At 46.6% G+C, this 27,921-nt stretch overlaps 1 protein-coding gene across 1 annotated transcript; it reads left to right on the top strand.

The window, feature by feature from the left end:
- Positions 1–178: 178 nt before the first annotated feature.
- Pm20d1 (peptidase M20 domain containing 1) lies at positions 179–27,694 on the top strand. The gene is made up of 13 exons (XM_004663534.2): positions 179–394; positions 3,000–3,086; positions 5,575–5,807; positions 6,621–6,707; positions 7,596–7,729; positions 8,024–8,143; positions 8,920–8,995; positions 9,429–9,490; positions 9,742–9,820; positions 13,275–13,346; positions 22,619–22,787; positions 24,473–24,572; positions 25,805–27,694. The coding sequence occupies exons 1-13, from the start codon at positions 214–216 to the stop codon at positions 25,926–25,928; spliced, it is 1,524 nt and encodes a 507-aa protein (XP_004663591.1). The 5' UTR covers positions 179–213; the 3' UTR covers positions 25,929–27,694.
- The last annotated feature ends 227 nt before the right edge of the window (positions 27,695–27,921 follow it).

Consider the following 27,921-nt stretch of genomic DNA (forward strand, 5'->3'; position numbering starts at 1 on the left):
ACCTGCAGTGGTGCGAGTCACCGCGACCCACTGAAAGGCTTGAGGGGGCGTGGTCTCCCCGTTGATTGGTTGTCCGCAGTCCACGCCAAGCGATGATTGGCCAGGCGTAGGGTGAGGGGAAAGCGGGCTGCGGGATGAGCTGGAGCCGCGGGGAGGAGGGGAGCTTCAGTCCAAACTCCAGCGGGCGACTGACGGCCGCAGCTCCCCAGGGGCATGGCTCGCCTGTGCGTTTGCGTGCCCGTCGTGGCGACCGCGCTGCTGCTGCCGCTGCTGCTGCTTTTTGCCACTGTCTCCAGATCCGCAGGCCCGAGGGGCAGGGAGCTCCAGGGGTCGCCGCGAATCCCTGCTCAGTTCCGAGAAGAGGAGCTCTTTGCTATGAAAGAGGCGCTGAAAGGTGAACCAGGGTCCCGCGTCCCGGTCAGCCTGGCTTTCTCTCCCTGCGCACGGGGCCACGGCTCGAGCTGGAGGTCAGCCATACACCCAGGCCTGTCCAGCCTGCCTCCTGGCACATGACGCACCGTCCTGGGCCCTCCTCTCTGGTGCCCCCTGTTCAGCCTAAAAGCTCCAACTTCTCCCCTCTTGACATGGCCGGAGCCCACCCTGTCCCTTGCTTGCTTTCCAACCGGACGACAGGCTGTTTGTTCAGGACTTTCAACCACTAAGAGGTTTCATAGCTGTTAAGTCTCTGCGAGATCTTAAAATAAGACTTCGTTGTCGTAGGGTTACCTCCAGAAGAGGGAAACTGAGGCTTAGCTTAGTTAAATATCTTCCCCCAGAGTCTCGCGGCAAGGAGCGGACACTTAGTGACAACACTGGAGTCTGTAGCACTCTCTGGGTTCTAGATGGTTCTGAGGAGGGGCGTGGAGTGTTCCTTGTTCCCTGATAATGAAAGGACCTAACAAGGCACCAACTCATTCATCCTGTTAACCTGTGTCACCCAGGAGGAAAGAACATTTGTGGTTAGTGCTAGATCCTGTGGGATCATGAGATGCTTTCCACTGGGCTTAGCTCCAGTCTTTTCCCTTTCATTAAGTGGTGGATTAAGAGAAACTGCTTGCGCAGACATGCACAGGCTGATGCAGGGACCAAACGCTAACCCCAGGAGCGACAGGTCTGGCAAGAGCTTTCCCAGAAAGCTGAAAGTTCATGGGCAGCTGCTGCAAGTCCCCTTGCACTGAAGAAAGCAAACGCTTCATAAGACCTCGTAGCAACATGGCTTAGAACCTTTTTTTTTAATGGATAACTTCCATACTTACAGACAATAAACCATAGGAACTCTTATGAAAGTACAAAAATCAAAGTTCAGATCTGCTCTCTGGCAGGCGGTTTAATCTTTCTGGACCTCAGATTCCCCATCTGTGTGGTGGGCTGTGATGTTATTGGGTTAATTCTTAGCCAAAGAACACAAAAGCCATTTGGTCCTTGGACTGCCTCCCCCCTCGGAATATCAAGCTGTTCTAGGTGATTCCGCCCCCGCCCCCCGTGTTCTTAGTTATGTGATCAAATAGAGTCATGACTCATGGTGTCTCCCCTTCCAGTGATGTTGACATTTGATGATGGAGCCTGATCAGTCTGTAAAGCCGTCAGGATGTGAAGGGGTGAACCTAGTGTTGAGTCAAGAACTGGGATAAGGGGATAGGGAGGTTGGGATGATTAAAGAATTGGTATGGGACCATCTTTGGTACCCTTTCCTAAACACCATTTGCCAAAACGCTGGCAAATATTCAACCAGAGGAACCAGTGAGACTGGACAAGGCAGTCTACAAGAGATATGCCTCTCTACACACAGGCACAAGAGCCTCATTGACGTAAGGCTCCAGGACAGTGGGTGCATAGAGACTGCTGAGGCTCTATTAACTCGTAACTCAGAGTTAGGATCCAACATCAACTTTCCTCTAATCAGGGACTTTATTTTCCTTGAAGAACTGCACATCTTACCCATAACTGGGTGGAAATCCAAGTTCTTCTGCTTGTTGCTGGACAATCTTGGGCACCTCAGCTAACCTCGTTAAGCTTATTTCCTCATCTTCAAATTAGGGAAAACAGTAAAGACATCACAGGACTGTTTTACCTTTTGTGATAAGATAATGAATATGCCAAGGTGTGGTGGTGCATGCCTTTAATCCCAGCACTCTGGAGGCTGAAATAGGAAGATTGCCATGAGTTCAAGGTCACCCTGAGACTACATAGTGAATTCTAGGTCAGCCTGGGCTAGAGCAAGACCTTATCTTGGGAAAAAAAAAAAATGATAACGAATATAAGAGGAGTTGGTTGCTTCCATATGGGAAAAAGAATGGCATTCTCATATTGAACATTGTCCAAAAGGGGCCCAAAAAAATGTTGCTGATTTTGGGGCTTTTTCAGATTTTGGAATATTTATGCCCCTACCAGCTTGTGTTATATCACATCAGGTGAACATTCTTAAATCTGAAAATTCAAAATCCTAAATCTTCCAAAATCTAAAATCCTTTCTGTAAAAAAGTTTCGGAGTTGGGCTGGAGAGATGGCTCAGAGAGTAAGGTGCTTGCCTGAAAAGCCTAATGACATGGGTTCAATTCCCAGTACCCATGTTAATCAGATGCACAAGGAGGTACATGCGTCTTGGGCTGTCTCTCTCTACTTGCAAATAAATAAAAATGTTTTTAAACTGGTGTGATAGTGCACACCTTTAATCCCAGCACTCGGGAGGCAGAGGTAGGAGGATTACTGTGAGTTTGAGGCCACCCTGAGACTCCATAGTGAATTCCAGGTCAGCCTGGGCTAGAGTGAGACCCTACCTCAAAAAATATATATATTTTTAAGAGGTTGAAATTTCAGTACATTTTAGGTTCGAGGTTTTTGTTTTGCTGTTTGTTTTATAGTTTCCCCCACTAAGGAGCCCAAGATGGACTCAAACCTGTGATCTTCCTGCCTCCACCTTCAGCTAGGATTTTAGATATTTTTTTCAGTAATGTACCACCTGTACCATCTATAATCCTCCATCTCTGAATTTTTGACAGGTGCCATCCAGATTCCAACAGTGTCTTTTAGCCGTGAGGAGTCCAACACCACAGCCCTGGCTGAGTTGGGAGAATATATTCATAAAGGTCAGTTATAAACTAAGGGCAGTGGGTGGCAGAGATATACTGAGACATAGCCCATGGACAAGGTGATAAGAAAGTGTCCTTTGTCACTGATGACAGGACAGCCTATTTCTTAAGTTTCTCTTGAGTTTGTACATAGCGGGGAGATACAAAAGGGAGAGTCCAACAGTTACACACTGGAGGCAGAGTAATGACGATAGATTTTCCCCTTACAAAACTAAGCTGTGGGCTGGAGAGATGTCTCAGTGGTTAAAGGCGCTTGCTTGCAAAGCCTGTAGGCCCAGGTTTGATTCCCTAGTACCTACGGAAAGCCAGATACACAAAGCAATACATGTGTCTGGAATTCATTTGCAGTGGCAGGAGGCCCTGGCTTGCCTATATTCTCTCTCTGTGTCTCAATCTCTCTCTGGGTGTGTGTGTGTGTGTGTCTACCTTATTCTCTCTGTCTCTCTCAAATAAATATATAAATAAATTTTTTTAAAAGAATTAAGGCAGCATAGCTGTAGGGTTGGAATTTGATTCTCTCAATCTTGTCCTAAATTGTTTCATCAATGCTAGAATAAGGATTCCTTCTCTTGTGCAAATGTCAAGGACTATGCCTCCTACACCTCTTACCTCTACTGTCATACACGTACCCATACCCACACAGCATCCATGCAGTCCACGTACTGGGTCCACTCACAGCCATTACAAACACACTACTTACTTAGCTTCTAAGCAACTGACAGCCTTGAGCAATCCTATCCATCTTCTCCCTTCATCTCCATCACCATGGACGGCAAAGCTAAGAAGGATGGGTCAGAGGGGGAAAAGACTCTGGATCTCTGTCCCCTTGTGAAAACGTCATAGAAAGTAGGGAGCCCCCCCCACACACACACAACCACATATAAAACAGCCCTTTCAGGATGTTAAAGGTGTGGAAATCTGACCTAGGAGCAGAAAGTAGCCCCCTCTCTGGGACAAATGGACCTGCGACTAATGAGTGCTTCATACCTCATTGGAAGGCCAGGCTGGAAGTCTTTGCCAAAGCTGTTGATGAAAAATAGAGAACTAAAGCCAGGCTTGGCGGCTTATGCCTATAATCCCAGTACTAGGAAAACTGAGGTAGAAGGATCACCATGAGTATGAGGTCAGCCTGGGCTACAGAGTGAGTTCCAGGTCAGCCTAGGATAGAGTGAAATCTTACTTCAAAAAAAAAAAAATAGGTGGAAAACAATTGAGGAAAACACCTGATAGCAACCTCTGGTCTCCACACACATGTATACACATGCACATGAACCCACCACACGTATGTGCCTACATACATACAAACACATCCTTCTGAATGCTAGGATTACAGATACGTGCTACCAATCCCAACCTGTTTTTTTTTAGTTTTTCAAGGTAGGGTCTCACTCTAGCTGAAGCTGACCTGGAATTCACTATGGAGTCTCAGGGTGGCCTCAAACTCACGATGATCCACCTACCTCTGCCCCCCAAGTGCTGGGATTAAAGGCGTGCACCATCACGCCCGGCTTTTTAATTTTTTTTTTTGTTTACTTTTATTTATGAGCAACAAAAATAAGAGGCAAATACAGAAAGGAGAGAAAGAGAGAGAGAGAATAGGTGCACCAGGGCCTCCGGCCACTGCAAGCGAACTCCAGACACGGGCGCCCCCTTGTGCATCTGGCTTACGTGGGTCCTGGGGAATCGAGCCTCAAATCGCTTTCTTGCAAAGCTTGTAGGCCCAGGTTTGAATCCCTAGTACCTACATAAAGCCAGATGCACAAAGCAGTACATATGTCTGGAGTTCATTTGCAGTGGCAGGAGGCCCTGGCTTGCCTATATTCTCTCTCTCTCTCTCTTTCAATCTCTTCTGGGTGTATGTGTGTGTTGTGTGTGTTTCTATCTTATTCTCTCTGTCTCTCTCAAATAAATAAATAAATAAATTTTAGGCTTCATAGGCCAGCAGCTAAGCCATCTCTCCAGCCCTGCCCCCCAACCCCGCCCAGCCTGTTTTCTTTTCTCATTAGGGGCTGGAGAGATGGCTTAGCAGTAAAGTGCTTGCCTGTGAAGCCTAAGGATCCCAGTTTGAGGCTCAATTCCCCAGTACCCACGTAAGCCAGATGCACAAGGGGGCGCACGCATTGGAGTTCATTGCAGTGGTTGGAGTCCCTGGCGTGCCCATTCTCTCTCTCTCTCTCAATCTCCCAATCTCTCTCTCTCCCCCTGTCCCTCTCAAATAAATGAATAAAAATCAGTTTTGGTATATACACATGTATACATATACACATATATACATATATGTATAGCATATGGATATGCACATACATGTGTATGTATATGAGGAATTTGAGAGATTGGACAGAGAGATCAAAATTTAGTCTGTCTTTGTCCCATAATGAGCACACATGCTTTGTGTTGGTGCTGTTTAGGAGCAGGAAGTTGTAGGTAGAAAGAAAGCACTGTTAAACATGGCTTTCTGACTTGCTCCTTATCCCTTTGCCTCTAGTCTTTCCTACAGTGTTCAACACCAGCTTCATCAAGCACGAAGTCGTGGAAAAGTATAGCCACCTGTTCACCGTCCAAGGCTCAGATCCCAGCTTGCAGCCCTACATGCTGATGGCTCACCTCGATGTAGTGCCTGCCCCTGAAGAAGGCTGGGAAGTGCCCCCATTCTCGGGGCTGGAGCAGGATGGCTTCATCCATGGCCGGGGCACCCTGGACAACAAGAATTCTGTGATGGTCTGAAATGCTGGGGTCAATGTCTCAGTTTAATGCCCAAAGATTAATGGGGTTATTTAATTGGCTCCTGGGAGGAAGGAGGTTCTGGTTGAGCAGAACCATCACTCCAGGAGACCTGGGTTTCAGGCATCAATTTGTCACTTCCTTTTTATGAATCTTGATTTCTCATGTGTGTAGGAATTGGTGTTGATAATCTCCTGTATAGGAGCCCTTTCAGCTGATTTTTGAATTTATTTATTTATTTATTTATGAGAGAAACAGAGAGAGAGAAAAAAAAAAGGCAGACACAGAGAATGGGTGCACCAAGGCCTCCAGCCACTGCAAACAAACTCCAGATGCTTGCACTACCATGTGCATCTGGTTTATGTGAGTAGTGGGGAATTGAACCTGGGTCCCTAGGCTTCACAGGCCTTCATCACTAAGCCATCTCTCCAGTCAGCCCAAACTAATTTATTTATTTATTTTGAGTTTTTGAGGTAGGGTCTCACTCTAGCCAGGTTGACCTGGAATTCACTATGTAGTCTCAGGGTGGCCTTGAACTCACAGGCAATCTTCCTACCTCTGGCTCCCAATTGCTGGGATGAAAGGCATGTACCACCCACACCCTCCTTTCAGCTGATTTTGATAAACATATGCACCTTCCTACTCTGATAGGGAGGAGCCTGGGCTTCCTGCTTTATGCAGAGCTCTGGGCCTAGACCACTTGAATTTTTCTCATTAAAGCCAGTCTGTCAGATCCTAGTTCCATCAACCAGATGAATGTCTCTGGCATCCTTCTTAAGTGGTGAGTCTTTCTCTCCTTCTGAACCCTAGGCAATTCTGCAGGCCTTGGATCTCCTGCTGACCAGGAACTACCAACCCCGAAGATCTTTCTTCATTGCACTGGGCCACGATGAGGAGGTAGAGCTCACTCAGCCAGTACCTCCGTCTCTCTGGGACCCCTTTGGGGAACTTCACTCTAGCTCAGTGTGCTCCCCAGCCAAAGGGTCTCCTTGGTATTGTATAGCTGTTTGTCAGCTTCTCGGTGTCAGAATGCCAGAATTATCTAAAGATTGTGATCAAAATTCAAGTTCCTGGACCCTGTGCCATCCAGCTGGATATTTAACAAACTCCCTGGTAATGTCTAAGTCATTATAGTTGACAGACTATACCCCAAGAAACCTTGGTATAATGGAAAGAGAACTGAACAAAGAGATCAGTGAGTATGTTTTATTTTCAGTAATGCCATTTACTCTTCATAATAATAGTATATTAAAATACAAGGGTTTAGTCGGGCGTGGTGGTGCAAGCCTTTAATCCCAGCCCTCAGGAGGCAGAGGTAGGAGGATCACCATGAGTTTGAGGCCACCCTGAGACTACATAGTGGATTTCAGGTCAGCCTGAGCTAGAGTGAGACCCTACCTTGTAAAAAAAAACCATAAAAAAAATACCAAGGGTTTGATCCTGGGTTTTGGCATGCACTCACATATACATATGTAAATTATATATGTCACTTCATATTACAGAGATTGAAGGGACAGATCAGAATTTAGATTGTCTTCGTCCCACAATGAGCATACTTTTTTTTAGGGGGAGGGAGCAGGAAATGGTAGGAAGGTGGAGAGAGGCTCTTCCATTTTGACATAGGAATATTTTGTGAGGCAGAATTGTCTTAGGCCCCACCTCACTGAAAGAAGCCTAGGCAGGAAGGTTCTGGAGCCTCTGGATGAGCTGTGTGAGTCTCCATGAACTATCTCTAGGTCTATTTCTGGCTGAGAAGGACTGTGGCTCTGGGTTCAATATCTTCAGGTATATGGGACAAAAGGGGCTCAGAAGATCTCAGCACTGCTACAGGCGAGGGGCGTCCAGCTGGCCTTCCTTGTGGATGAGGGGAGCTTTATCATGGACGGTTTAATTCCCAGCCTCAGCAAGCCCTTTGCCATGTGAGTGAATACCCCATCCTCTACCTTGGAACAGAGAAGGGTTCTCCCCCACTGGAGATGACTCCAGTCTGGTATCTGTAAACTATGAGAGGTACTCTGTTTTTCCCTGCTGCCTCACCCGCCTTCACTTCAACATGTCCCAGGGCTTCCCCTAACCTCCCTCCTCTAGGGTAGACTTTTCAAAACAGCATAAAGCTTACCTCCAAGGCCATCAGACATCCATGCAAATAGGCCTGTGGGCCTATGGGATAACTGAATGAACACTTACGAGCCATTTCTGATCCTCTCCTATAGGATTTCAGTCTCAGAGAAGGGTGCACTGGACCTCATGCTGCAAGTAAACATGACTCCAGGCCACTCTTCAGCGCCCCCAAAGGAGACGAGCATTGGCATCCTCTCGGCCGCTGTCAGCCGGTAAGAAGCTCCAGAGGACCCTGTTCCTGTGCCTGCCTTTGCTTGGAAGTGGCACCTTTCTACTCTGATAGGAAGGAGCCCTGGCTTCCTGCCTTGAAGCTGGTCTGGGAAGCCATGGTGCAGGCCACAGGAGAGAAAAACCTAACAGGCTAGTAGGGATGGTGTCAGAAGATCTATCAGGGCCTACAGAGGCCAGCAGACAAAAACCAAGTCACTGGACTGTGTAGTCCAGAGTCTAGCTAAGCTGTTTAGAAACCGGAAGTCATCCTTGACTAAACTCTCCCACCGTCCTGGCAAGAGGTTAAAACTAAATTAAGGGCCGCGGGCTGTGGGTGAGACGAACAGGATCTGCAGAAGCAGATCTCACCTGTGGCTGGGTTGTTTTAGTGAAGTGGGAGAATGGCACTCGTCAGGTATTGAATAACAAGCTACCATGGTCAATGCTTTGTGCCACAATTCAAAAATGAAATTACCCCTGCCCTAAGGAAGCACCAATTGGGGTAGGAGACTGGCAGTCCTGCCGCAATGTAGTAGGCACTATGAGAATGGACAGAGGGGAAGAGGGGCAGGAATAGGACAGGAGCCTGACTTGCACTTATGGCCAGAGAAGGTTCCTGCTGCCACTGTGGGTCTTCAGCACAGCCAAGTTGGTGGAAAGGGCAGGCAGGTGGATCACAGACCTGCTTGTTGAAATTTGCACTCTTCTCTCTCTTCTTTGGGCCACTTATCTTGGCCTGGGTTTAATTAGGTCTTGAAAACTTCCATTTCTCTTCCAGTCTGGAGCAGACACCAATGCCAAATATGTTTGGAAGTGGAACATTGAAGAAGACATTGGAGCAACTTGCAAATGAGGTGCAGGAGAAGGAACCCATGTTCTTAGCCATCTGTGGAAGGGGTGCCCGAAGGGACCAAAGAAGGACCTGGAGAGTAATGAAAGGGTCACAATGCTGACCAGGGCTCTTCCCATTCTTCCCCATTCCTAGCCAGTTAAGCAAAAATGAGGTTTGTTACCTGGAGCTCATGGGGCCCTAAGACCTCACCCACCTAGGGACCCTTGGAAGCTGGTTCCCATTCATCCTTGAGGCTGCTAAGCAATTGTTGAAATGATTCAGATATGCCCAGCTAGGTAGAAAATGCTTCACTCCCACAGAGACTGAGCCACTTAACCTCAGTAAAGGGGGGGGACCTAGCTGCTGGAAGCCTGAAGTACAGAGACCCAGGCCTCAGCAGTGATGGTGTGTCTCTCTGACCCCTCCGATCCTGCTAACCTGCTCTTCCTTTTCAGTTTCCCTTCCCCGGCAATATACTCTTGAACAACCTATGGCTCTTTCGGCCCCTTGTAAGCAGGTAATATCTTTCCCTTTCCTTCTTCTATGTTCCCCACCCCCAAACCTACATACCTCCCAGCCCCTCTCTCCTTGGCTTACCTGAGCCTGATTAATCATCCCTCAGTCACAGATACTACATGCCATTCATACAGGATGAACCTCTCCCAGCCAAGACTGAGGCAGACAGAGAAAGGATGGTGAACCTCCAGCCACTTCTTCCTCCCCTTTGATTAGTGCTTCCTGAAGTCTAACCATGGTCTTTTGCTTTAGACTAATGGAGAGGAATTACATCACCAATGCACTGGTCAGGACCACCACAGCCCTCACCATGTTCCATGCAGGGATCAAGGTAAAACTCCTGGTTCCCCAAGTTCCCATTCACCCCTCCCTTGACTGTATCTCTGGGCTTTTGCTTTCCTTTTTCCTTTCTAGTCCAGGCTGACCTGGAATTCACTATGTAGTCTCAGGATGGCCTCAAACTCATGGTTATCCTCCTACCTCTGCCTCCCGAGTGCTGGGATTAAAGGTGTGCGCCACCATGCCTGGCATCTATGGGCTTTTTCTTCTTGTTCTGGCTATGGTTTGAATAATAGAAGGGCCAGTGCTGACATTTGCCACTGTCCTCCATCATCAATAGGCTAAGCCCAAGAGCAAGACCCTCAGTGAAGGTCTACAGCCTGCGGAGACTGTTGGCCATGTCAATCTATGCATGTTTCAGTGGTGAGAGTTCATGACCCTCCCAAGTTCCTTAAGTCTATCCATCCCCCCAAAAACTTTAGTGTAGAGGGGTTTATTTGGGAATTGTGTCTTATGACCCATGTTGTAAATATAATTCAACATGTTTCATATTTATGTAGCACTTTGGTCATGTAGACTAAAGTCTTCAATCCTTTCTACAATCAAAGATCTTTATGTATTTACTTTTAAGTTTTTTTCAAATTTATTTTTTATTTTATTTATGAGAGAGAAAGAGAGGGAGGGAGATAATGGGTGCACCAGGACCTCCTGCCACTGCAAATAAACTCCAGATACCATATGTTACTTTGTGCATCTGGCTTTATGTGGGTACTGGGGAATCAAACCCAGGCCATCAGGCTTTGCAAGCAAACACATTTAACCACTGAGCCATCTCTCCAATCTCAGAATCTTTTTTTTTTTTTTTTTTTTTTGAGGTTGGGTCTCACTGTAACCCAGGCTGACCTGGAATTCACTCTTATTCTCAGGGTGGCCTCAAACTCACAGAAATCCTTCTACCTCTGCCTCACAGGTGCTAGGATTAAAGGCATGCACCATGACACCCAGCTCAAAGTCTTTTATTCAATATTTTATTTTTATTTATTTATTTGAGAGAAAGAGACAGGTAGAGAGAGAAAGAGAATGGGTGCACCAAGGCATCCAGTTGCAAACGAACTCCTGACACATGCACCACCTTGTGCATCTGGCTTACATGGGTCTTAAATAATTGAACCTGGGTCCTAAGCCAACTCTCCAGCCCCAAAATCTTTGTTTCTGTTTATGTATTTACTTAGTTTTCATAGCACTGAGAGTCAAATTCAGAGCCAGTCATGCACTCCAGGCAAGTGCTGTACTACGGAGCCAACCTTATAGAATCTTTAAAAAAAAAATCTTCCACAGGGTATGATGGCACACACCTTTAAACCAGCACTTGGGAGGCAGAGGTAGGAGGATCATCATGAGTTTGAGGCTAGCCTGAGACTACATAGTGAATTCCAGGTCAGCCTGAGCTAGAGTGAAACCCTATCTTGATGGAAAAAAAAAAATCTTTTGTTTTGAAAGATTTATCAACCGGATTTAGTGACTAATTAATATATGCTCCCCTCATGTTATCCAATTTGAGAGAGAAACTTACATGCCATTTATAAAATGTATGATTTGTTCACTATATACAACACTTAAGACTTGTATGTTATCTTTTCCCAAAATCTGTCTTAGCAAATATAATTGCTTTTCTAGAAATAAGTTTCAAATGACTAAATAGTGTGATTAACTTCTGTTCTATGCATTACTTCTCAGGAAATTGGTCCAACTTCCAGTTGGACTGGCCACTAAGGCACATCTCTCTTTAAAGGATTAATCCTGGCCACCCAAAAGCATAAACTCTTCTGAAATTCTTTTTTTTTTTTTTATTTACACATGTGTGCTTGCGTTTCTCTGTGTGCATATGCACACAAGGCTCTCTTGCTGCTGCAAATGGATGCCTGCCCAGCTTTACATAGGTGGCTAGGAAATTAAACCCAGGCTGGCAGGCTTCGCAGGCAAATTTCTTTAACTGCTGAGTCATCTCTCCAGCCCCTTTATTTTTTTTCGTTTATTTTTATTTATTTGAGAGCAACAGACAGAGAGAGAAAGAATGGGTGTGCCAGGGTTTCCAGCCACTGCAAACAAACTCCAGACACATGCGCCCCCTTGTGCATCTTGCTAACTTGGGTCCTGGGGAATTGAGCCTTGAACTGGGGTCCTTAGGCTTCAGAGGCAAACGCTTAACTGCTAAGCCATTTCTCCATCCCTCCAGCCCCTTTATTTATTTGCACATATGTGTGTGTGGAGGGGGTTGTATAGGTTTGCCAGGGTCTCTTAACACTACAAAGCACAATGCCAGATGTACCACTTTTTGCATCAGACTTTGAACCCAGGCCTACAGGCTTTGCATGCAAGCACCTTTACCCACTGAGCCATCTTTCCAGTCCCATTTTATGAAATCTTGAAGGAAGTTATACTGTGCCTATAGCAATCAGTGTCACCAGCACAACTTCAGGGGACACCGTTTGCTTAAAGTATAATGTGACCTTGAGGAATTCTGGTAATCTGGCTACCCAAATCTAGTGTAAGTGAACGATGCTATAGAATTCATTCCTGGCATAACTCACTGGGATGTTCACTGTGTAACATGACCCAATCAGTCTTCCCCAGCTGCTGTAGTGCTTGCTCCCCAATATAGTAAAGTGCCCTTGCATTTGAACTATGGTTTGATCCTCAGAGCTGCTTCCACAGCTCTCACCCCATCCTTCTAAGAGCTATATGAATAGCACTGCTCCCAACTGCCAATTGAGAAATCACACACACACAAAGGTTGCAGTTATTCAGAAAGCACATTGCCAGTTTGTACTGGCCCAGTCTGTCCTTGTGTCTAATGCTTTTTGGCACATCACCAGTCCAAAGAAAGATGTGTCATTGGGAAATTGTTTCCCAGCCTCTAAGGAAAAACCACTCTGTACCCTATCTTCTCTGATTAGGAGCGGGTTTCCCTGCAAAAAACAAAGGCAGAGTTTACAAATGACTATGCAAAACCACCACCACATCAATGCTGGGGAATTAAACATGCTGTACTATGGTGGGGACCCAGGAGGCTCTGGGAGCTCTGCCCTGAGTAAACACTGAGTAAACGTCAAGTGAGCCTCCCAGTTTATGGGTGGGGAATTTGTAGCTGGGCTGTAATCTGGGGACAGGACAGAAATGTCCAGGGTGCCCTGAGAAAATGAATACAGATGGCTCCCAGTGGTTGAGCAAAGAGATGTCTCAGCAGTTACAGAGAGAGCAGTCATCCTCTGAGCAGCTCTATGACCCCTTCAGCTCAAGCCTGCACACAGCCCCTTCTAGCTAAATATAACAGCACGTCAAGGGCCCAGAGAAGACAAGACAAGGGCAGCCCCAAGTTTCAGCCCAGCTCCATAAATGAAAGGAGCTGCTTCCTTCCCTACTGGTGGTAGTTGGCATTTTCTGGGCAGGGAAGGCTCTGGAAGACTTGAAGTGGGCTCAGACCAGGTTTGTGATTCTCTCTCTAGGTAAATGTCATCCCTCCACTGGCCCGGGCCATAATCAACTTCCGAATTCACCCTGCACAGACAGTACATGAGGTAGGTGCCATATGTTTTCAGACAAGAGACCTAGGTGAGACCCTCAAAGCCTGAGTTTAGCTACCATCCTATGACCAAGCCAGTCTCACCTCCAGTTTTCAAAGGCTCCTATGTACTTGTCTAGGATAGGAAGTATCTACTTTCTGGGAACTTAGAGCCTGGGGCTGAGAGGTAAATGTGTATAAATGACAGCAACAGAAGCCAGATGTGGTGTCGTACACCTTTAATCCCATCACTGAGGAGGGCTAAGGTCAGAGGATCACTGTGAGTTTGAGGCCAGCCTGGGTTATATAGTGAGTTCCAGGTCAGCCTGGGCTAGAGCAAGACCCTACCTCAAAATTTAAAAAAGTATGTGAATAAAAGAGCTGGAAGAGGGAGACCCTTCCTTGAAACCCCTACCCCCAAAAAAAGAAAAGAAAGAGAGGTACACCCCAAACTAACTGTGTTATCACTGGGGTGTTGGGTGGACTGCTTTAACACTGAAGTTGAAAAGGCCAGTGCAGCGAGATGGGACATCCTGGATAGGACAACGTCAGCTACCTTCTCCCTACACTAAGAGCCTTCCTGATTAACCTCTGTTCACGTGTATTTCCATTTCCTCATATGGTCCTATTTTGGTAGGTAAACAGAACAAAATGGGTTATACCTATATACTGCATTATATCCTGTTTTAAAATTTAAAAATATATTAAAAATAGCCTAACTAAAAAAAAAAAGAAAAGAAACAAAAAGAAATATTTGTTTATTTATTTATGATCAGAGGGTGAGGGAGATAAAAAGAATCAATGAGTATATGGGTGTGCCAGGACCTCTGGCCTTCTGCAAATGAAATTCAGACACATGTGCCAACTTTGTGCATCTCGCTTCACATGGGTACTAGGTAATCAAACCTGGGCCAGCAAGCTTTGCAAAAAAAATAAAAAAACAAAGTGCCTTTAACCAATAAAAAAAGAGAGAGAGAGAGAGAGCTGGAGAGATGGCTTAGCAGTTAAGATCTTGACCATGAAGCCTAAGAATCTAGGCTCAATTCCCCAGTACCCATGAAAGCCAGATGCATAAGGTGGTGCAGAAGTCTGGAGTTCATTTGCAGCGGCTAGAGGCCCTGGTGCCCCCATTTTCTCTTTCTCTCCCTCTCTCATAAATAACTAAATAAAGTAAAATAACAATGGTAGCAAATATATATAGTGGGTTCACTGTGCTTGGCACCATTTGAAGGCACCTGGGCAAATATTCAGACCTCACATCACCTACTAAGGTAGGAACTGCACCACCGTCATTCAGCTGAGGAAGAGTGAGATGCAGAGCCACCAGGTGGCCAAAGTTCATCCAGCGGCCTAGTTGCGTCTGCCCCAGCCAAAGCCCTGCACCAGTGCTAAACCAGCCAGGATGAACAAATTACCCGAGAACAGCTACAAAGAAGAGAACCAGTGCTACCTCAGAGAGTCAACACACTGACCATTTTCCTTAGCGCTAGGTGGAAAAAGACCACTGGGACCTTGCTATGCTGCAGAACAGGATACATTGGAAAGTAAAGGGGACAGAAGGCTGATGGTGACAGAGCTGTTACTTGGAGGTCGGGGCTTTGCATGGTGTGCTGAGGACTTTGGGCTCCCATCCGTTGACAGGAGAAAAGTTCCAAATAACATTCAAATCAACTCAGATTTGCTGTTGGGGAGATCATGGTGGCGGTGAATGCCGAGGTCATGCAAGCATGGGAGAAACAGTCAGGTAGCCCTCTCAGCATCTCAGGCAGTACAGATGAAGGTCTGAGCTGAGGCCAGGATCATAAGGTGGAAAAGGAACACTAACCTGCAAGAGAGAGGAAGAGGGGCTGGGTGTTGGGGGAGCATGCCTTTAATCCCAGCACTCAGGAGGCAGAGATGAGAGGTTCATTATGAGTTCAAGGCCAGCCTGAGAGTACATAGTGAATTCCAGGTCAGCCTAGAGTAAGACCCTACCTTGAAAAGCCAAAAAAAAAAAAAAAAAGAAAGAAAGAAAGAAAGATAAAGAGAGAGGAAGAGATGTTCAGAAAGAGAGCTGGGGTATACCTTGAGAGGCAAGTAGGATGGTTTCAAGGCTTTTGTCTCATAAATGGACAAGTGCTATATTAGTTACTTTTTGTTGTTGTTGTTGGTTTTTTGAGGTAGGGTCTCTCTCTGGCCCAGGCTGACCTGGAATTCACTATGTAGTCTCAGGGTGGCTTCAAACTCACAGCGATCCTTCTACCTCTGCCTCCCGAGTGCTGGGATTAAAGGCGCGCGCCACCACGCCAGCCTAGTTACTTTGTTTTTGCTGTGACCAGAAACTAGGTAAGAAAGAAAACGCTTATCTCAGCTTACAAATTCACGGTTACATGATGAGTGCGAGCTCTCAGCCAGCCTTCTTCTCATCTAGTCCAAGATGCCCGCTGGTGGAATGGTGGCACCCACAGTTGGGGTTGGCCCTCCTATCTAAATTAACCTAATCTAGAAAATTCTTCACAGACTTGCCCAGAGACTTATTTCTATGATGATTCAAAATCCTGTCATGTTGGCATCTAGAGATTAGAATTTGGAAAGAACAAGGAGAGTTGGTATGTCCCTATCGAGCCAGTTCTTGGGAGGCTGAAGGAAACCCATTTAAGCCGAGGACATTAAGATCAGCCTGTTCAAAACAGAGAAACCTCAGTTCAAAAACTGACAAAGAATGTCTCTTGCACTCCAGATGTAGCTTAATGGTAGGGTGCTTTCCTGATATGCTCAAGGAGCTGTATTTGATCCCCAGTACTTTAAAATAATGAAAAGCTTTTATTAATAGAACATTCTAAACACTTCATGTCTAGAGGGACATCATCTCAAAGTACCAGCTGGAAAGTTTGTAACATAACCCTTAACATCAGCAGTGATGCTGTGAGGAAAAGGAGCCTGATGCTGCTGGAGCGTATAACGGGGAACCAGGGGTCTGGGGGTCACACAGGTCTGTGACAGTGACCTTTATCTAAAAGCTAATGGGTATAAGTTAACACAGAACTTTTGACAACTGTAGGGAATGACAGCCTATTGAAACATCTGGGTAAACTAAAAAGAATGCAAAAGGTAAACCTATGGCTGGAGATACGGCTCAATGGGAAAATGCTCACATAGCGTGTTGGAGACCCTGGGTTTGACATTCCCCACATCCCCCCAAAAGGAGAAGAACCTGAACCTTCAAGCATTAACCAAGGGAGCCAGGCATGGTGGCGCATGCCTTTAATCCCAGCACTTGGGAGACAGAGGTAGGAGGATCGCTGTGAGTTTGAGGCCACCCTGAGACCTCATAGTGAATTCCAGGTCAGCTTGAACTAGAGTGAGACCCTACCTCAGGAAAAAAAAAAAAAATAATGAAGGGAGCTGGGCATGGTGACACATACCTTTAATCCTAGCATTTGGGAGACAGAGATAGGAGGATCACTGTGAGTCCGAGGCCAGCTTGGTAGAGTGACTTCCAATTAGCCTAGGCTAGGGTGGGACCCTATCTCAAAAAACAACAAAAATTAACCAAGGCCTAGAGAAGTAGCTCATTTGGTAGATTGCTTGCCTAGTGTGCACAAGGCCCTGGGTTTGATCCCAGGACCACCTAAATCAAGTGTGCTGGTGTATGCCTATAATCCCAGAATTTGGGAGGTGGAGACAAGAAGATCAGAAGCTGAAGGTCATCCTCAGCTACATAAGAAGTTTAAGGCCAGCCTGGGCTAGAGACCCTACCTCAAAAAAAAGAAAAGCGGGGCTGCAGGGATGGTTTAGCAGTTAAGGCGCTTGCCTGCAAAGGCGAAGGACCCTGGTTTGATTCCCCAGGACCCACGTAAGCCAGATGCACAAGGTGGCGCATGCATCTGGAGTTCATTTGCAGCAGTTTGTTTGCATTTTCTCTCTCTCAAATAAATTAATTAATTAAAATACGTAATTCTTAAAAAGAAAAAATTAGTCAAAAGGCCAACCCAACAACTATCAGACAGGTGGTACCTTGTAGAACACAAAGGCTTAGGGACACTTAGATTTCCACAGTTTTCTCAGAAGTTGGGCCCATGGAGGACTTCATCTGTCCCCACATAGGGAGGGAGGTACCTCACCACTGGGGAAGGGGAAGCCTGGCCCAGGGTGATCCCTGAGCTCTGCTGCTTTTCATCAGATGCCAACCTTTGTCCTCTCCCCGGGGGGCTCACGGGTCCAGGAAATCACTGAATTCCCCTTGCTGAGCTTTCCACCAGGCTTTTTTTTTTTTTTTTTTTTTTTTTCCAGCTCATTCCAACTTCATCACTTTCCAAGAGCTGTTTCCCATCCTGCTGGGGCTTTCATCTCCCTGGGCCTGGCATGCTCTCGCCTCCCACCACAGAGGTCTATCTATCTGATGACACTCTGGCATCCCGGGGCTCATCCTGCCCACCTGCCCCAGTGAGGAATGGAAAGTCTCCACCCTACCGAGCGCTTGCGGGGCCCTTTCCTCCTGGTCACTCCTCTCCCTGGCCTGTGGACCGCATGCTTAGAGCCTCGTGCAGGACCCACGGGAACATATGCAGCCTCCACAGTCCTCCCTCCATCTGCACCTAGTCTAGTACCAGGTAGAGATGTAGCTGGGCTCCTGTACCTATCTGCATTGACCAAGACTGCCATTTGTTCTGAATGGGCTCAAGGAGGAGAAATAAGGTCACTGGGAAAGGATTCCAGAGGCCTCACTTTAGCGATGTCTGGGATCTACCACTAAGAAGGCTCAGTGAGAAGATTCCTTCCTTTGTTGATTATTTATCATGTACCTGTCCAATTTCTCTGGACCAGGACTTTTCTTTTTCTTTTTTTTTTTTTTTTTTTTTTGCCTGTACTGGTATTTGAACTTAGGACCACTGTATTCCTAGCCCCATCTCCACCCTTTTCTACTTTGTTATTTTTAAAAGGATCTCACTAAGTGGACTTGAACTGGCAATCCTTCTACCTCAGCCCCCAAGGTAGATAAGATTATAATCTTCCATCCCCAGACACAGCTAGCCATTCTCTTAAACACTTGGGATAACAGTGAACAAGAGAAACAAGATTCCCTTTCTTTTTTTTTTTTTTTTTTATTTACTTATTTGAAAGTGACAGACACAGAGAGAAAGACAGATAGAGGGAGAGAGAGAGAATGGGCGCGCCAGGGCTTCCAGCCACTGCAAACGAACTCCAGACTCATGCGCCCCCTTGTGCATCTGGCTAACGTGGGTCCTGGGGAATGTAGCCTCGAACCGGGGTCCTTAGGCTTCACAGGCAAATGCTTAACCGCTAAGCCATCTCTCCAGCCCAAGATTCTCTTTCTAATGGCATGTCTATTCCAGTGAGAAGGAATAGCAATAAGCAAGTCATCAAATCCACAAGGTAGCTCTTGAGTGGCAAACGACAGGAAGAGGATAATTGGCTTCCCTATCACAGGGTGATTGTGGGATGGCAAGAGTTAAATACGGGAGCCAGGGACACCTCTCTGAGGAGGAAATGCACTGAGACAAGAGAAGGAGCCAGCTGAGAAAGCCAGGGCTCCAGGGGGACAGAATAGCATGCAGATGACAGCAGCCCCCACCTCAGAAGGTGTGGCACATATGAAACCTTCAGTAAGTGCTGTTAACCAGCACTAAGAAGGCCGCTGTAAGAGGATAGTGAGTTTGAGACCAACCTGGACTGTGGTAATTTCTGGGCAAGCCTGAACTATACAGTAGAACCGGGTCTCCATGAAAAAAAGATTAATTTTTTTTTTGAACTAATGTCTTGCTCTAGCCCCGGCTGACTTGGAACTCCCTCTTAGTCTCAGGCTGGCCTTGAACGCATAGCAGCCCTCCTGCCTCAGCCTCCCAAGTGCTGGGATTAAAGGTATGGACCACCATGCCTAGCTCAAAAAAAATTGTTGTCATTATTATTATTATTATTATTGGTTTTTCGAGGTAGGGTCTCACTCTAGCCTAGGCTGACCTGGAATTCACTATGGAGTCTCAGGGTGGCCTTGAACTCATGGCGATCCTCCTACCTCTGCCTCCCGAGTGCTGGGATTAAAGGCATGAGCCACCATGCCCAGCTTTTAAAAACATGATTTTTGAATTAGCATACCAAGTAGCACTGCCTCACAGCATCTTAATACATACATGATTTTGATTTATACATCTCAACTCGCACCACACCCTCTCCTCTCTCCCATCTCCCTGCTTCTAGTCCCCTCTGTCCCCTCCACCCTCAGTGCTCACCCTTCTACTTTCATGTGTTTCATTAACTCTCCCTCCCCCACCCCTTCATGGACCCCCTTCTATTTTCCTGGCCTCTGCTCACACTCACTTCCACATATATAAAATCTAGGAGCTAGGAGCCACACGTGAAAGAGAACATGTGATATTTGTCTTTCCGGATCTGAGTTACCTCACTCAATATAATATTTTCCAGGTCCATCCATTTTCCTGCAAATTTCATTTTTCTTTATGGCTTGGTAAAGTTCCACTATGAATATGTACCATCATTTCATTCTCCATTCATCTGTTGATGAACATCTAGGCAGGCTGCACTCCATTTCCTGGCTATTGTGACCAGTACAGCCATAAACATGGGTATGCAAGTGTCCTTGTGGTAGGATATAGTCTTTGAGGTATATACCCAGGAATGAAATAGCTGAGTAGTTCTATTGTTAGCTTACTTTTTTTTTTCTTTTTGAAACTTCTACATTTATTTCCATAATTAGGAGGCATTAGTGGGCCTGGTGGCATACACCTGTAATCCAGGCATTCAGAAAGCTGATATAGGTGGATGGAGAGTTTGCAGCTAGCCTGGGCTATAGTGAGTTCCAAGCCAGCCTGGGCTACACATTGAGACACTGTTCAAAACAAAAGAAAGAAAGAAAGAAAGAAAGAAAGAAAGAAAGAAAGAAAGAAAGAAAGAAAGAAAGAAGGAAAGTAAGAGCAGTAGCTAACTTTAAAAAGTTATAGCTAGCTAGCTACCTGTTATTTCTCACAGAGGGACCCTGTTCCCTGGATAATAGAGGTACAATAGTAAGCCTAGACCAAGGGACCATCAATGGAAAGATGTACAAGTTTACCTTAGGCTTGACCTTTCAGCTCTCTCTCTGTGGTCTTTCTCACACATTTTCACAGTCTTGTGGTGGTCTCTGACTCTAATGTGTAAAGTTTTTTCCTCTCGCATGTTACATTTGTTAGAGGAAATAGCCCTGGATATTTGAAACCTGGGTCTGGTTTTTCAAGTCTAGCTTCCATCCAGCTATACGACGGCTTACTAGAAAGCCCATGGCAGGCTGTCACTTAATATACATCATCCCTTTCTTTCGCAACTTGATTGTGAAAGTCTTGCTTATGGTGAACTGAAGTGTGGCTTTCTGTACTACCTGGCCCCACTGCTTTCTTCCATTTTGTACATGTTGCAGAGGTTATAGCATAACACTACACACATCACAAACACTGAGAAACATCTCAGCTCATGCAAACAGATGAGCAAGTGGAGGCACTGGAAGGTCATGAGCTTGCCCAATGTCACACAAGTGTGAGTGATTGTCCAAGGCAACTGTCTTTTGTCATGCCTCAGTTTTTGTGCCTGTCATTCTCTGTGCTAAAAAAAAAAAAGAGGTCTTGCCTCTTCTCCATCAGTGTCATATCCTTTCTTCAAACTTAGGCTCAGAACTCTTACCACAGAAACCTCCATCCCAGAGGAATATCATTCCGACCCTCACTTCCTCCGCTGGTGTGTAATCAGGAAGCATTAACACTTGCTTCTTGGGTAGTCAGATGGATACTCAACCCGGCACTGCCACCTGTATAACGCTGACAAGTTACTTCGTGAGGCAGCACCTGTTATTATTTTTACCGGTTCTCATCTTTATAGCTGAAATATCCAGTGTTTATTACATGTCTTCCGTGGGCTCGTTGTCACTGGAATACAGGAATGAGATAGACAGAGTCCCTGCCTTTGCACCAGGCCCCCGCCTCTTACTGAAAGGAAGCCAGTCTGTAGCCCTCCTTCAGGTTCTATAGCCAAAAACCTCCTTAAGTGATCTAAGGCAGGAGACAGTGGGCGCAATCCCAACCTTTGGGGACCTTACATTAGGTCAAAAATGTATCAAGACGTGTGTGTGTGTGTGTGTGTGTGTGTGTCTAGGACATGAATTTAGGTCTTTGCGCATGCTCGGCAAGCATTCTATCACTAAATTCCCTGGTGATTTGAGTATTGAATTAGCCTATTTGCTACCTTAATGCTGGGGTGAAACTGAGCTTTGCGAGAAGGCGACCTCTCCTGACTCTCACACACTCCTGCAGGAAGTTTGCTTTGGCTCAGATGGTGATCTCTGAGCCGGAAGTGGGAGCACTCCAGATGTAGCTCCTAGCATGTTTCTGAGAGACCAACACCAAAAGGGGTACTCAATATCATGCTGCCATTCAGGTGATCCCCCAGCCTTGAGACATCACCCTTTTGAAGTCAGAGGCCTGATTTAATGGCTTGAGACTGATGTTGAGGATTTCCTTGGGTGAGTGGCAGGCTTAGGGGACTGTGGTAAATCTCCTGGTCCATTCTCACATGTGACCTAATCCTCAGAGTCTAGTCTGCATCCTTCCTGGGATTAGACGTTTCCCTAGCTTTCCTCTCATCACCTCAGGCTGCATTTTCTAGGCATTTCCTCCAGATATTTCCCAAGGAAAAGAGGCAAAAAGAGAAAACGTCAATAGTAGCACCCGACTTCTGGCCTTACGTGTAAACTAAGCTCTTCCTGGCTCAGTGCATCTGAGAATGCCCACAGAGAGGACAGAAAAGTGTAGGCCCTCTGGTCACCTGTCTAAGGCTTTCAGGTTGGAGCAGGATTACTCTCTTGCCTCGAGTTGGTTCACACTCCCATTTTACCAGATGTATACCTTTACCCAACCCTCAGCTCACAAGCCAAGGAGACAGGCACACAATTTCCTGATTACTCAATGCTCCATCTGACTCATGGCTGTAAGACAATCCTCCCAACACTTCGCTGAAATCCATCACACTTGCTTTCCAGGAAGACTCAGCTCCTACGTCACCCATAACTAGGTAGTTGAAACTGAAGTCTCAGTGCAAAAGAGAGAGAAAATATCAAGAGTGTGAGGCCAGCCTGGATTACATAGCAAGTTTCAGGCCAGCCTGAACTACAAAGTAAGACCCTGTCCCAAGAACTTTTCTATAAATTCCAGAGCTCTGCCTTGCTAGAGAGACATCCAGACTGCTTATGTCTGCTTAGAAAGCAGATCAGTGAGAAATCTACCCCACTTTGTTTCTGCCCCGTAGGTCCTAGAACTTGTCAAGAACATTGTGGCTGATGACAGAGTCCAGTTTCATGTGCTGAGAGCTTTTGACCCTTTGCCCATCAGCCCCTCTGATGACCAAGCCTTGGGCTACCAGCTGCTCCGACAGACCATACAGTCCGTCTTCCCTGAAGTCAACATTGTGACCCCTGGTAATGATTTCATCACCTGTGGCTGGAGGGAGGTGGGGGCTGAACTATTTCCTATCTGATGTCTCCTGCCCCACCCCCAACCCAGCTGTTCATCCTGGAAACAGCTGGCTGATTCTGCTCCCTATTGGCATGGAACTATATTTTTCCCCTTGGAGTGGAAATGAGAAAGCAAACAGGAAAGGAACAGAAACAATAAATTAGGTCAGTTGAGCGTGGGTCCTTGCTTAACCCAGGCCAGCTAAGATCTCCTCTGACATAGAGGAGGATTGGCTTAGAACCCACCCCTTCTCTGGAGGATCCACCTCGTCACCACTTTAAGATAATAGCTCAACTGTGGGGCTCCAAATATCAGCCCAGGAAAGCCTCTGGGACCGTGCATTCATATTGACCCCCTTCCCCTCTAACCCCATCCAGTTCCCCAGCTCCTTATCTGCCTTTCCACCAGTCTTCTACTGTGCCATCCAAATGAATCTATGACAACACTTCTCCAACAAGGAAAAGAGAATCCCCCGGGGGAACTGTGTAAAATGCAAACCAACTGAACCCAGTAGAAAACTCTAGCAACCCAGATTGGAATGGGTGCCCCCTTTGACAGATCCCACCAGGCGATTCTGACCCAGTGATGGCTGTGCAATTTCAGAATCGGGTCTCGGTATATGAGATGTTTCAATATGAAAGTCATGCCCAGTGCCTTGTATATAGGATTTCTGTGACCATCTAGGAGCCCTAGATCCTCCTCTCAGGCTCAAAGGCTCCCTCCCTCTCTTTTCCCTTCTGGACCAGTGGCAATAATCCCATTAGTGAGGTCAGGCTATGGGGTGGGGAGGATCAATTGGAAGAAATCCACAAAGCACAGAATTTGGAACTCCTTTAAAGGCAGGGAAAGAAAATACAAATTACCATCAGTAATCAGCCCTCCACACGTGAGTCTATGCTTAGGATGTCTTTTCCCAAAGAGCATGCCTATTGGATAAATCCCAGTCCCAGCTGGGTGACCTGTCTCCCTTCAGGCAAGTAAGAAACTGGGAAGAGTGTCCTAGGACCCTAGGAAAGAGTCAAACCTCAGAGAATGAGAGAATAGCAGGGCATCATGTTTCCCACGTAGGGATGTAGGTGATCGCCTTTCATCCCAGACCTTGGGAAGCCAAGGAAGGAGGATTGTCGTGAACTCAAGGCCAGCCTTAGCTGCAGAGTAAGTTCCGGATCAGCCTGGGCTAGAAGGAGATCCTACCTCAAAATAAACAAGTCAAGACAAAACAAACAAAAGACCATCAGAGAGGGTTTACCTCTCAACTGGAGGGATGCAGAATAAAGGCCAGGTGGTACAGAGATGACTGCCAGACTGATGGTTGCTGAAACATTCAATAGCCTTGGCCATGAGGAAGAACTAAGACATTGGCTCCCTACTCATCATGGAAAAAGGACAGAGTCTCATTAATGCCCTTGCAAAGAGATTCCATGCTCCTGGATAAAACTATGGTCCTCCTAAGGCTTTACAGAAAGGGCAACTAAACCAACTAAAAAGGTCCTAGGCATATGCTCTTAAGAGGTCCCAGGCATTGCTGTATACTGTGTTCAGGGACCCAAGGTCCTACTCTCCTGGCCAACCTCTGTTGTCCACCCCCAAGCACATTTCATTGGTTTGGTTGCTCACATCCCTTTTCCTCCCATTCTTCTATTTGTAGGTATTTGTATTGGCAACACGGACAGCCGACACTATGCCAACCTTACCACTGGCATCTATCTGTTCAACCCCATCTACCTTCAGCCTCAGGGCTTCAGTAGGTGAGTGGGACAAATGTAAGCAGTAGAGGAGAGAGGAGATATATGCCCCTGTGTCTTCCCATGCGGGTGGCTCTCGGGAGAAAGCCAGGGTTTGATAGACTGAACTGGAGAGATTGTAGAAACCAGCCAGCCTCACTGCCAGAATATTGCCCACTCCCCAGAGTTTGTGGGAAATGTCTTCGTTTTCAATAAAGGGTGAAGAGACTCAGATAACTGTTGAGAGCCTACTGAAAATAAGATGCTTGGGTAAAGCAGGGCATGGAGGCACTCCCTAGAAATCCCAGCACTTGAGAGGTTGAAGCAGGAGGATCAGAAGTTCAAGTCCAGCATGGGCTATGTAGCAATATCCTGTCTGGGGTGGGGGGGAACGCTCTTAACTTTTCTTCCAACTAGACACTAAGTGCAACACTCCCTTTGCGAAAGTGCTTATCCCTGTATCTATCTTATTTTCTCTACTTCCAACATGAGCACTAATTTTAACTGTCACATGTGATTTATAGTTTCGTGGGCTCCTCAGCAAATTTGAGTCCCAGGGTGTGGAGAGTTCATTCCCATTTAGTTTTCCACAACCTGTCACATCCAGACCCATCTCCACCACAGATCATTTGTAGACAGAATGAAACTATTTGAATGTGAGTTTAAGAATGGCTGTTGTGCTTTTCTGTTTGTTGAAATGAGGAGGGTGAGTAACTACTTTGCTTCTTGGAGTCAGGCTGGGCGACTGATGCAGCAGGAGGTCCCACAACTTGGTTTCCTAGGAGTTTACAAGTGTAGTTTGTCACTTGCTTGGGTGCTTCTGAGATTTAATAGTAAGGTACCTAGGCGAGGTAGAGACTAGATCAGTGTCCTGGACAGTTGATTTCCTATCCCGTCTTACCACTAGCAAGGTGAAGCTTAGCGAAAACTGTAGGAGGGGAGTCTGTCTAAAAGGAAAAAAATTAGAAAGTGAATCGTCCCAGAGGAGAGATGATTGAACAGACCACAGACTCCAGAGAAGACTGGGTGAACTCCCCAGGAGTTTTTTCATCATTTCCCCACTGTTCCTTACCATGTGCACTTGAGAAAGGACCAGCATGTCAAACCTTACAAGTGCTTCTCTCACCTTGCTTGCTTGGAGGGTCAAAGGCCTGCAGTGTCCGGGAAGGGGTAGAGGCAGAGAGAGTGCTCTGTCGTGGCACTTGTCCTACAGCGCTTGGCTCCCCTCTCCTCCCCCAAAATGTTCCTTCCCTCAGCATCCACGGGATCAACGAGAAAATCTCCGTCCAAGCGTACCAGACCCAGGTGAAGTTCATCTTTGAGTTAATCCAGAATGCTGACGCTGACAGGAAGCATGTTCCTCATCTGCATGAACTGTGAGGCAAGGCGCCAGCTGGGGTGCCCAGCCCTGAGCCAGGACTTACCCAAGGAGGAAATCCAGTGGTGATAAAAGTGTTGGTTAAAACCACGTTGTAACGCACAGCTCACCTGCCTGGCTTCCTCCTCCACTGAGCAGAGCACAAAGCCAGGGTGTGAGGGAAGATGACCAGAAACTGGCCTCTCTTCTGGCATTTGCCCTCGGGTCTCTGCTGTCTTAGGAGGCTTTGGCTATTTAAGCCCCCTCACCCCCCGCATGACTTCAGTGCAGATTTGGAAAATCCCAACCAAGTTTTCCTTATTAATTTATGGCACTCTAGCTAAGATTATCTTCTCCGGGGTTTATATATTGTTATGTCTTCTTGACTAATTCCTCTATCCGAGCAGGTAGAATAGGACTCAGTCAAAATGAAATGCTACCACATTCACCACCATAGTTGGTCTCTACAGATGGACCTCAGGTGGGGACTTTGTGAGAATACCAGGACTCCTGGTTCTGGAGGCTAGGGCCTGAGAAAGAAAACTGCTGTCCTTGGGCTCCTCCCAAGGGCTCCTGGGGCTTTGCTCCCTCCCCTGCCCTGTTCCTGCCACCTGCTGCTGCTGACCCACTCCAAGCACTAATCTGTGGAACTATTTCCCTGGCACATCTCACGGGGTTGAACTCCCCAGGGAGAGAGACATTTATGACCCAGCCTCCCTGTGGAGCCCAGGACCAGCAGAGCTCTGGCCCTGACATCATGTCCTAGTCAGACTGACCAAGGGGAAGTGGAGGGCATGGGGGAGCACAGCTCGAGGGGCTCTGCCCTGGCCTAGTGGGGCACAGAGAAGAGACTCCTCGAGCTAGCCTCCTTTAGGGGCCAGCACAGCTCCTGTCGTTTCTCTCTGCACTCCAACCCTGAGCATAGTTGAGACTGCTCAGTAGCTGCCAGGTGGGGGCATTGGGAAGCAGCATTTCTTGGCTCAAGGCCAAGATCTGTCCTTTGTGCATCACAAGGGAGTCAGGGTCACAACGGGAGACACAGGGAACTGAGACTTGAGAGACTCTTTTTTCCTCACCAGTCTAGGACCTGCTATGTCTTCTCAGGAATTGGTAGCAGGGGCTTTCCTTGCCCTCTCCTCAAACTCTCCCTGCCCCCTCTCGCCCCTAATTCCTTACCTCCCTCCCCTGAATGTGAACTGTTCCTTGGAGCCCTGGCTTAATTGTCAGTGTTAGAAACAGTGTGGGAATTATTCAAGCTTTTTTCTACTCCTCCTAAGATTCACATTCCTTCCCTCACTCTCTCTTTTTGGCCAATTCAGTACTTATTCAGCCTTTGTTTGAGGGCAAACTTCAGAACAAAACTCCTTCACACTTGTGCAGAGCCTACAGAGTCTTTCTTCCACCTTATCTCTGCAGAGCCCTGTGAAGAAGCAAGCGGGTGTCACCCCTATCTGCAGGGGTGGACTTGACTCTACATGAATGCTGGGGGAGGGAATGCTGGAGGAAGGTGTCACCTGGCCCCCAAACTCACTGTTTTTCTGTGATCCCATATCTCCTATTTCCCATTGATTACCTTATTTAATCCTGTGATTTGAATGTGTCCCCAGAATTCATATGTTGGAAACTTACTCCCCACAGTCACATGAGAATGAGATTAAGGGTGGAAACTGGACTAGGCCCTCACCAGAAGGTGAGCCAATACTCCACACCTGCCCTCTTCCCCACCACTTGATATTGAAGTTCCAGAAATATGAGCCAGAATAAACCTTCTTTCTGTATAACTCACCCAGCCTGTGGTACTGTGGTCTTAGACACACACACACACCCACACACACACACACACACACACACACACACACACGTAATACGACTCTAATGTGTTAGTCCCCATTTTATAGATGAAAAAAACTGAGATTCCAAAGTTCAAAAACTCCAAGTTTGTCCAAAGTCATGTAGGTGTTATAAGGGCAGAATCTATCTGAATCCAAAGTTCTAAAGAAAAACCTATCTTGCAAA

This window comes from Jaculus jaculus, chromosome 1 (assembly GCF_020740685.1).
Source record: "Jaculus jaculus isolate mJacJac1 chromosome 1, mJacJac1.mat.Y.cur, whole genome shotgun sequence".
NCBI lineage: Eukaryota > Metazoa > Chordata > Mammalia > Rodentia > Dipodidae > Jaculus > Jaculus jaculus.

Excerpts from the sequence above, each read along its gene's own strand:
- Pm20d1 (XM_004663534.2), top strand. The coding sequence starts at position 214 with ATGGCTCGCCTGTGCGTTTGCGTGCCCGTCGTGGCGACCGCGCTGCTG. Across the intron at positions 6,708-7,595 it reads CACTGGGCCACGATGAGGAG|GTATATGGGACAAAAGGGGC; the intron begins GTAGAGCTCACT and ends CAATATCTTCAG. Across the intron at positions 8,144-8,919 it reads CTCTCGGCCGCTGTCAGCCG|TCTGGAGCAGACACCAATGC; the intron begins GTAAGAAGCTCC and ends TTTCTCTTCCAG.